Below are 10892 nucleotides of genomic sequence, written 5' to 3' on the forward strand. Positions count from 1 at the left end.
CCACTAGCCATGGGGCCCCTCCCCAGGGCCCCTGCCAGGCTGTACGCAGATGTCCTTCGTGGCTGAGCTAAAGCAGAGTCCTTCCCTCACTCCCAACATGCCTTAGGAGTGCCGTCCATGTGGGTGGGATGATGATTACTATTAATGATGAAGAAGCCTGTCCAATTTAAGTTTCGGCTACAGACACAGAATCTTCTCACTGTGTCCTGGTTAGAAATAAGTATTAGATAATAATCCGGCATCACTACAGTGCTGCCCCGATTTCAGCTCCTGCTCAGTCCCTCCTTTCTCCAGGCCTCAGTCCCCATCTCTGTGAATGAGCTTTGATCTTGTTCTCTTGGGGGAGGTCCACTCACCCCCATTGCTGTGCAAATGTCAATGTGACTGTCCAGTGTCAATAGGTTGAGGGATGGACAGGTTGTGGGGAGGGCAGTTGTGGGGAGCCAGTAGCCACTCTACTGGCTCCCGGAGCACTCTGCTCCCATCACCGTCACTGTACTGGCTCCCGGAGCACTCTGCTCCCATTAACCGTCACTGTACTGGCTCCCGGAGCACTCTGCTCCCATCACCGTCACTGTACTGGCTCCCGGAGCACTCTGCTCCCATTAATCGTCACTGTACTGGCTCCCAGAGCACTCTGCTCCCATCACCGTCACTGTACTGGCTCCCGGAGCACTCTGCTCCCATCACTTCACTGTGCTAGCTCCCGGAGCACTCTGCTCCCATCACCGTCACTGTACTGGCTCCCAGAGCACTCTGCTCCCATCACCGTCACTGTACTGGCTCCCGGAGCACTCTGCTCCCATCACTTCACTGTGCTAGCTCCCGGAGCACTCGGCTCCCATCACCGTCACTGTACTGGCTCCCGGAGCACTCGGCTCCCATCACCGTCACTCTACTGGCTCCCAGAGCACTCTGCTCCCATAACCGTCACTGTACTGGCTCCCGGAGCACTCTGCTCCCATCACCGTCACTGTACTGGCTCCCGGAGCACTCTGCTCCCATCACCGTCACTGTACTGGCTCCCGGAGCACTCGGCTCCCATCACCGTCACTGTACTGGCTCCCGGAGCACTCTGCTCCCATCACCGTCACTGTACTAGCTCCCGGAGCACTCTGCTCCCATCACCGTCACTGTACTGGCTCCCGGAGCACTCTGCTCCCATCACCGTCACTGTACTAGCTCCCGGAGCACTCGGCTCCCATCACCGTCACTATACTGGCTCCCGGAGCACTCGGCTCCCATCACCGTCACTGTACTGGCTCCCGGAGCACTCTGCTCCCATCACCGTCACTGTACTGGCTCCCGGAGCACTCTGCTCCCATCACCGTCACTGTACTGGCTCCCGGAGCACTCTGCTCCCATCACCGTCACTGTACTAGCTCCCGGAGCACTCTGCTCCCATCACCGTCACTGTACTGGCTCCCGGAGCACTCGGCTCCCATCACTTCACTGTACTGGCTCCCGGAGCACTCTGCTCCATCACCGTCACTGTACTGGCTCCCAGAGCACTCTGCTCCCATCACTTCACTGTACTGGCTCCCGGAGCACTCTACTCCCATCACCGTCACTGTACTGGCTCCCGGAGCACTCTGCTCCCATCACTGTCACTGTACTGGCTCCCAGAGCACTATGCTCCCATCACTTCACTGTGCTAGCTCCCGGAGCACTCAGCTCCCATCACCGTCACTGTACTGGCTCCCGGAGCACTCTGCTCCCATCACTTCACTGTACTGGCTCCCGGAGCACTCTGCTCCCATCACTGTCACTGTACTGGCTCCCAGAGCACTATGCTCCCATCACTTCACTGTGCTAGCTCCCGGAGCACTCGGCTCCCATCACCACCACTGTACTGGCTCCCGGAGCACTCGGCTCCCATCACCGTCACTGTACTGGCTCCCGGAGCACTCTGCTCCCATCACCGTCACTGTGCTAGCTCCCGGAGCACTCTGCTCCCATCACTGTCACTGTGCTAGCTCCCGGAGCACTCGGCTCCCATCACCGTCACTGTACTGTCTCCCGGAGCACTCTGCTCCCATCACCGTCACTGTACTGTCTCCCGGAGCACTCTGCTCCCATCACCGTCACTGTGCTAGCTCCCGGAGCACTCTGCTCCCATCACTGTCACTGTGCTAGCTCCCGGAGCACTCGGCTTCCATCACCGTCACTGTGCTAGCTCCCAGAGCACTCGGCTCCCATCACCGTCACTGTACTGGCTCCCAGAGCACTCTGCTCCCATCACTTCACTGTACTGGCTCCCGGAGCACTCTGCTCCCAGCCATGACTCAGCAGCATGACCACCTGCCCTTTCTTCTGCCTAACTGTCGCCTTTTTCCTGGAGACCTACTGCCCTTTGTCTCACAAGCCAGCCCCCACTGCTCTGCTGCCTGTCTGTAACCAGCCTTGGTGGCATGCACCCTCCCACTTTGCAGCTCCTGACGCTTGCTCTCATCTGCCTGTGGCTCCACATGTCACCAGTGCTTAAGACCTGGGCACCTGGGCAGCCCCTAATGTTCTCGTGCTGTGCTCAGGGCAGGGCCTGGAGGACACAGTCCACCTCCCCTGTATGTGCTTGCTCTCCAGGCCTTGCAGAATCTGCCTGGCGCCTCTCGATGGCTGCCCTATCTCAATGGCCACATCCACTCCCCCAGACAGCCCTGAGGCAAGGCAGATCCAGTCACATCCACTTCAGGGGTCCAGAGAGGGGAGCCACTTGTGCCAGTGCCATGCTGCCACCTGGCCCCACTATAGAGAGAAGCCTGTGGGGTGCTCCTGGCCTGGGCTCTCTTCCCTTCACAGCACAGAGTCAGGCTGAGAGACGGGACACTGCACACGGAGCCTCTAGTCTCTTACTGCCCACTGTCCCTGGGGGGAGAGCTGGCGGCAGCACAGAGAAGGTGGGAAACAGGAGGGGTTCCTGGTCACAGGTGACCTTAGGGGCCTGGAGATGGTGGGAAGACCCACATGCTGGGATGGGGGTAAGGGGAGCCGCTATTGAGCCCAGGGCACAGGGGAAGAGTTCCTTCCTGAAGCCCGGGCCTCTAGACCCCAGCTTCAACCCTAAACAACCTCCACACAGGCTGGGGCCCTGAGGTAGGGTGGCAGGATGTCAAGGCCAGGGCCCTCCAGGGAGGCTCTGTGACTTGGAACCGACTGTGGACAGACCTCACTCCTCTGACCGGCAGGGAAGAATGACATCTTCGGGGAGCCTGTCAGCCTCCACGCACGGCCAGGCAAGTCCAGCACGGATGTGCGGGCCCTGACCTACTGTGACCTGCACAAGATTCAGTGGGCAGACCTACTGGAGGTGCTGGACATGTACCCCGCCTTCGCAGACAGCTTCTGGAGCCAACTGGAGGTCACCTTCAACCTGCGGGATGTGAGTGTGGGCAGCACGGGCCAGGGAGGTGGTGGCCCCACAACCGGTAACTGGCTCCCTCTGGAGACCTCAGCCTGTCTGGTGAAGAGGACTCCGGCCCACCACCTCCCTCCCATTCAGCCTCACCCTGCACCCCAAATCCTTGGCCATAATCCTTCCTGTACCCTCCACAGTCGGCTCAATACAATGTGGGAACTACCACTTGCTGAGCTCAGCCTGCTGTGTGCCTAGTAACTAAACTCCAGCTGTGTGCTGAGTACCTGAGCGCCAGCTGTGTGCGAGTACCTGAGCGCCTGCTGTGTGCCTAGTAACTAAGCTCCAGCTGTGTGCTGAGTACCTGAGCGCCAGCTGTGTGCCGAGTACCTGAGCTCCAGCTATGTGCTGAGTACCTGAGCTCCAGCTGTGTGCCGAGTACCTTAGCTCCAACTGTGTGCCTAGTAACTGAGCTCCAGCTGTGTGCTGAGTACCTGAGCTCCAGCTATGTGCTGAGTACCTGAGCTCCAGCTGTGTGCTGAGTACCTGAGCTCCAGCTATGTGCTGAGTACCTGAGCTCCAGCTGTGTGCCAAGTACCTGAGCTCCAGCTGTCTGCTGTGTACCTGAGCGCCAGCTGTGTGCCAAGTACCTGAGCTCCAGCTGTGTGCTGAGTACCTGAGTGCCAGCTGTGTGCCGAGTGCTGCCTTTCTGTTGTATGATCTCACTAGGACCCTTGTGGATGGTGTCGCTGGTCCCCTTTGCCAGATGAGGAAATGGAAAGTCCAAGAGGATAAATAAGTTGACTGAGTCATGTAGCCTTTCTAGCCAATGACAGGTGACAAGTGAGAACGCAGATCTGTGCGACTCCATAGTCCAGGAAGGGACTGCCATCTGGGCTCACAGAGCCAGGCCTCAGGGGAATGGAGGGACAGGCTGCAGCCCAGGAAGTCACTCGGTGTTTCAAGTACTAGCCTCTCAAGCATGAGGTCCTGAGTTCCATCTCTAGCGTTGCATGTGCCAGACTGATGGCCTGGTCCTCTCTTCTTTCTCATAAGTAAATCTATGGGGGAAGGGGCCAGGGGAGGAGACAGTGGCCTCTCCTCTCAAGTCTTTTGATCAGTGGAAGAGGTTATTACAACTTGGGGAAAAATAAAGAGCCACGGGAGTCGGGCGGTAGTGCAGCGGGTTAAGCACACGTGGCGCGAAGCAAAAGGACTGGAGAGCAAGGATCCTGGTTCAAGCCCCCGGGTCCCCACCTGCAGGGGAGTCGCTTCGCAGGCGGTGAAGCAGGTCTGCAGGTGTCTGTCTTTCTCTCCCCCCTCTGTCTTCCCCTCCTCTCTCCATTTCTCTCTGTCCTAGCTAATGACGACATCGACAACAAGAATAAGTACAACAACAAGGGCAACAAAATGGAAAATAAATAAATAAATACAAAGACCTTTTAAAAAAAAATAAATAAAAAGCCACGCAGTCAGAACCCAAGAAAGTCATAAGGGGTGTAGAGAGGCCAAATTCCAGGAGCTCAGGGTTGTCAAGGAGACACTAGCACAAAGAGCCCTGAAGACGGATAGAGGGGTGGTCAGAACCCCTGGCCCCACGCCCCATTTCCAGAAGGTGGTACTTGCTGTGGACTGCCTTCCCACACTGTGCCCAGTGCCATTCCCCTTCTCCCCATCCAAGAAGCCTCACATCAGGAGCCTGCCCTGCAAGGCCCCACCAATAGGAGCTCTCAAGTGGCCCGAGCGTTCGGTGCCAGATACCAGGGCGAGAAGGGAGTAGTCGCAATGGCCTAGGGCATCTGCAGCCCCTGAGCACCCCCCAAGTCTCACAGTGCCAAGTGAGCTGCCAAGGCTATACAAGGGTGCCTCCTGACTGGGCTGGGAGAGTCCAGAAAAGAAACTGACAAACTCTCCTATTGGCTTCCCTCGACGGCTGGGGCAGCAGGACACTCAGGCAGGGGAGAACGGAGAAGACAGTGCCTCTGTCCTCTGTCCTCAGATCTTGCTGCTCAAGACAGCTTCTCCCAACACCATGCTGGGAGGTGGGAGTGCATCTCCAAGGCCCTGCTCATGTGCCCACGCACGTAGGGCAGAGCCTGCGGCGAGCTGCCCAGAGCACCTCCTGCCACCACCTAGCACTCCTGGGGGGAAGAGCTCCTGGCCTGGCCTGGCCTCAGTCCCTATTACCTGACGCTCTTATTCCCCCACAAGGCAGCCGGGGGTCTCCATGCGTCACCCAGACAGGCTGCAGGTGGCCAGGACCAGCAAGGCTTCTTCCTCAGTGACAACCAGTCAGGTGAGCAAAGCCACCCCACCACCTGCCTGTCCCAGACTGAGGGCCTACCCAGCTTCCCACCTCTTCCCAGCTCCTTCTCATCCTGCCTCCCCTTGGCTGAGGCCCTGGATCCTGAACAAGTGGAGGGGACTCCCTCCTTCCTAGGTCTGGGGCTCTGGGCCCTTTGGCCATGTACCTTCCGAGCCAGAGTGAGGGCTGCCCCCAGGGTGGGTGGGTTCTGGTCAGCTCCCCAAGTTTCCACAGAGGGACGCCACGGGACCCACTGGTCTGCAGATCCACAGACAGTGAGGTCAGGGCTGGAAACCCCAGCCAGCCCCCTCCTCCGCCAACTTGGGGTCCAGCTTTCTGCATCATGGATGCTTAGAGTCCCTTCTGCTCCAAAGTGCCCAGGAAGGAAGATCCAGGCTGGAGCTGGTGTTCCCACAGCACTAGGGGCATCACACTCTGCATTCACCATCAGGCCCCAGAAGCCAGGGAGAATGAAGCCCGGGCCTCCCTCTGCTTCCTGCAGGTGCAGCTCCCTCCCTGAGCATCTCTGAGGTGTCTGACCTCTGGCCGGAGCTGCTGCAGCAAGTGCCCCCAAGGCCAAGGGACCACCCGCCAGACCCTCGGGGAGACCCCGACTGCTGGCCTCGGGGGCTAGGCTCCAGGGTGGAGCAGCTCCAGGCGCAGATGAGCAGGTGAGCCCCTCAGGCAGAGCTGGGGCCCCGAGCTGGGGGCAGCGGCAGAGGCTGTCCTAGTTGCAGGCTAGGCATGGGCGCCCCCTTCTGGTGGCTCGGAGACAGCACAGGGTGCCCCGTGGAGCTGGTGAGCACAACTCCGTGGGTGGCTTGTCCCAGAAAATGGAAGAGGACCTGCAAAACCTTGTGAATGTGGACGCTGTCGGGGGAACAACATGTGGGTTTCGGAGCTGCAGTGGCCAGGTGAAAATTGAGGAGCATCACAGTCCTGGGTTCAAATCCTGGCTCTGCTACTTAGCAACAAGTGTGGGCGGGTTCTTAGCCACTTGAACACTCCCAGCCACTGCCCAGCCTTCCATGAGGCACAGCTGATCAGAATACCCAATCAAAGCTTCAGCTGAGAAGGAAGTGCTGTGTGCTCGGCCGTCACTGTCATCACCACAGCTGGGAGGGGAGGGCTGTGGACTGCAGCGGGGAAAGAGCTTCAGGTGTGGCCCAGGCTGCCAGTCGACCCAGCGGAAACAGAATAAAGGCCTCAGAGCAGCTGCTCTCGGAAGTTGAGCCGCTCACACAAACCCAACCCTGAACTCGGGGTTCCGTCCCATAGGCTGGAGTCCCGCATGGCCTCAGACCTCAGTCACATCCTGCAGCTTCTTCAGCAGCCTCTGCCCCAGGGCCCTACCAGCTACATCCTGGGAGCCCCCACGTCCAGAGACCTGGCCTTGCTTCCCGCAGCCTCCGTGACTCAGAATCTGGAAGCTAGGCTGGCCCCGAGCAGTCTGTCTCCTGCACAGGTGAGCCGGGGAGGGAGTCTCCAGAGGTACTTCAGGGAATGTCTCCTCCCATCCCCACCTTGGTCTCAGTGGGGCTTCAGACCCTGGGCCTGTGTCCTGAGAGCCACCATGGCTTCTGCTGTCCTTGACAGTCCAGCCGGGCTCCCTGGGCCCATCCCATGAGCACAGAGCCCACAGCTGGGTAACAGGACACAGCTCCGCCAGCCTCCATCCCAAAAGTCAGTGGGGTGAGAGGCCCCACACTGCCTGTGTCCCTCTTTCTTATGCCTCACAGACCCAACGCTATGAAGACTTGGACAGGGGTCGGCCGAGGCACAGACTTTTCCTCTGTGGGATGCCTCAGCCAGCCGCGGCCATGGGCGAAACACCGGCATTGTCCTTGGAGCAGGAGCAGCCTGAGGGGCTCTTGTCACCCCTGACCCCCCCTCTGCTTCCCCCAGAGGGACAGGAACTTGTCTGTGTTCCCCGTTTCCCCTCCCTCCCAGAAAACCTTGGCTCTGTCCCCAGGCAGCTAGATTTCCAGAGATGTGACTCAGATCCCGGATTTCCAGGAAGTTAGAAACACTGAATACCACCTTGCACCCACCCCCCACCCCCCAAAAAGTAGTAAGACACTATGAGAGTTAAGGATGAGGGAGGCAGGCAGCCACCAAGACGGGCCTCTAGAAACAGTTCCATGAGCTGCTAGCCGAGGTCGCCCAGAGGACTCAGCCCAGCCTTCCCCAGGGCTTGTTTAGACCTGAGACCGGGGCCAGGTGAGCAAGCCACCCAGGAGGAAGCCATTAGTGAAAAAGAAACATGTTCTGGCCTCTGGGAAAGCCTTGCTCTGGGCCAGGCGAGGTTGTTCCCAGCTCTGAGCCGTCCACCGCCTCAGCTCAGCCCCACAGCTGGTCAGACCTGCCTGAACATGAAGGTGTCCTCTGCATCAGTGGACACATCAGGGTAGAGCCCCGTTCCTCAACTAGCCTGCCCCAGTGGTCCTGGAAGGGCTTCTGGAGTGCTAGCAGGTAGTGGAGTGTCTTAAACCAGTAAAAATCATACAGGTTCACTTCAGCCGCATTGGTAACTTATCTGCAGGTCCCAGGGACATGAGTGTCAGCGGCTGTGGTCCTTCCGAACCCCTGCAGAAAGCAGCTGTGTGAGCACTATAGGCTGGGCTGTAGGGAGGCCCAGAGGGACGAGCCTGAGGGCCGTGGAGAATCCTGACAACAGCCAACACTTCCCTCGTCTGGCTCAGGCCTGGGCACCATGCTGACTGCTCTGTGGATAATAGTTGATCGAATTCTTACAGAACCAGATGGGGTCATCATCCTTAGTCCTGTCTCGGGGAAGTATGATTTGGAACAGAGAGATACCATGAAACTTTCCTCAGCAGGATGAAGGGGACTTCTCGGATGCTGCTATTGTTCTAGTTCCTGATCTAGAGACAGGGTATGTGAGTGTGTTTCAGGTTGTAAAGAAACAGGTGCAATTCTATGTGTAAATTTTAATTTGATGAATTAAAAAAAAAAAAAGAATCTTGCTCAACACAATAGGAAAAGGAGGACATACCTGGAACCCAAATAGTCTTGAGAATCTGTGCAGTTAACGACCCCACTGCAGTAGATTGCCAGCCACCATATTTTACCTCTTTCGTTCAAGTATTTCTGTAAAAACTTTTGAACATGGAGCTGGAGATAGGTGGCCTGGTAGAGAAAGCAGATCGTAACAGCAAGGCCTGGCTGTGAGCCCTGATACCACATGGGAACACCAGGGGTGGCACAGGGAGCTAGCTCCCTGACGTTTCCATTTTGCTCTCCTCTCCCTCACTTTAAATGAAACACTGGATCCAGAAAGCCGCTCTGTGGTGTCACATATGTGTGAGGCCCTAAGTTCATTCCTAGCTCCATGTGGCTTTTTTGGAAAATGTGTTCATATGGACTTATAAATTGGCATCTAAAGTTATTTCAATGAAGCTCACAAAAAAAAAGTTTGCCTCCAGGAAGACCCAGGTTTGAGCTGACTACATTGAAGGCAGCTCTGATGAGGTGGTTTCTTTGCCTTTCTCTGGATATCTGGGAAAGCAAACCATACCTCATTGATACATTTCCATATTTAGAAAAGGATGCAATTTCCAATGTGTCCTAAATATTAGCACTTTATAAACCTCCCTTGGTGTTGATCCATTTTGATACAAACAGCAGTTGTTTGAGAATCAAAATTAAGTTTTAAAACGTGAGGACAGGGGCTGGGGAGACAGCACAGTAGTCTGTACACTAGACTTTCATGCCCGAGACCCCAGCGGTCCGGGCTCCTTTCTGGCACCACCATATGCCAGAGCTGAGCGGTGCTGTAACCTGCTCTCTCTGAAACAAAAACTCATTAAGAAATCAAGCACGAGGACAAGTTCTGTAACATCATTCTTTTCCCTCTTAGCATGATTCTATTTCCTTCCACCCAACTCTATGCTCTGTCGTTTATTAACATGCTCTGAAGTCTATCATTGATAACTTTGTTGGACACACACACACTGAGATTCAGGGCCAGTGAAATAGCTGAATGTGTTGAGCACAGTGTTTGTGCCTGAAGTCCTAAGGGTCCCGTCCCGGGTGTAATAACTGGCGCCACCGCTAGCCGGAGCTGAACAGCGCTCTGGTCTGTCTCCTTTTCTCTCTCTCTCTCTCTGTTATGTTACTCACATGTCACTCATATGTTACTGCTACTCATAAAAAATAAATACACTGAAAGCTAAAAGTTGAGATTTTGTCACCTTACTAAGACCTTTAGGGCTCCTCTTAGTACAAAGGCGCTCGTATATTCAGCTTTTTGTAGAAACTGAAGTGGCAGGGGCCAGGCGACGGCACAGCTGATTAAGCGCACATGTCACGGTGCACAAGGACCCGGGCCCACGCCCCCTGCAGGGGAAGTTTCACGAGTGGTGAAGCTGGGCTACAGGTGTCTAAGCGCAGGGCCCGGCGTGAGGATCCCGGGTTCGAGCCCCCGGCTCCCCACCCGCAGGGGGAGTCGCCTCGCAAGCGGTGCAGCAGGTCTGCAGGTGTCTGTCTTTCTCTCCCCCTCTCTGTCTTTCCCCTCCTCTCTCCATGTCTCTCTGTCCCGTCCAACGGCAGCAGCAATGGCGACAGCAGCAGCAACAACGACGAGGGCCCCAAAATGGGAAAACGGCCTCCAGGAGCCGTGGATTCGCGGTGCGGGCACCGAGCCCCGGCGATGACCCTGGAGGCAAAGAAAAAAGGGGGGGGGGGGCGGGCGGTGGTGCGTCCGGCTGAGTGCACAGCACAGTGCGCAGGGAGCCGGGTTCAAGCCCCCAGTCCCCGCCTGCAGGGGGGAAGCTTCACGAGCGGGGAAGGGGCTGCAGGCGGCGGCTCCCTCCCTCTCCCCCGCCGCTCCCAACTTCTCTCTCGTATCCAATAATAAATAAGGATTTGAAGAAGAAGAGAAATAAAATAATGAAAGACGCCCTGACACTAGCCGCTGCAGAGGGGAGGCGAGAGCAGACACGAGCGGCAACGGCCCGGCGCAGCCCCGCAGCCTCCCGGCGCCCCCGCAGCGCCGTTGCCTCGCTGATTGACAGCTCTGCTGGCTAATGAGCTGGAGGCCTGTGCGAGCGTCCGACCCGCCCCCGGGAAGGGGCGGGGCCTGGGGCTGGAGTGACAGACGCATCCGCCAATAGAGAGAAGACTCTGGGGGCCGTAGCCAATGGGGAGACGGAAGCGGTCGGAAGGACGTGTCCGGCAGCCAACGGCCGGCGGCGCCGCGGGGCGCGGGGCTTC

The 10892-nt window shown here is 57.4% G+C and overlaps 1 protein-coding gene across 1 annotated transcript in view; it reads left to right on the top strand.

The window, feature by feature from the left end:
• KCNH6 (potassium voltage-gated channel subfamily H member 6) overlaps window positions 1–9850 on the top strand; it is a 28394-nt gene extending 18544 nt beyond the window's left edge. The window contains exons 9-13 of the mRNA XM_007527654.2: window positions 3186–3379; window positions 5564–5648; window positions 6160–6328; window positions 6936–7122; window positions 7397–9850. Coding sequence (XP_007527716.1) covers window positions 3186–3379; window positions 5564–5648; window positions 6160–6328; window positions 6936–7122; window positions 7397–7681 — 920 coding nt within the window. The 3' untranslated portion in view covers window positions 7682–9850. The remainder of the gene's footprint in view (window positions 1–3185; window positions 3380–5563; window positions 5649–6159; window positions 6329–6935; window positions 7123–7396) is intronic.
• The last annotated feature ends 1042 nt before the right edge of the window (window positions 9851–10892 follow it).

Source organism: Erinaceus europaeus, chromosome 12 (assembly GCF_950295315.1).
Source record: "Erinaceus europaeus chromosome 12, mEriEur2.1, whole genome shotgun sequence".
Classification (NCBI taxonomy): Eukaryota; Metazoa; Chordata; class Mammalia; order Eulipotyphla; family Erinaceidae; genus Erinaceus; species Erinaceus europaeus.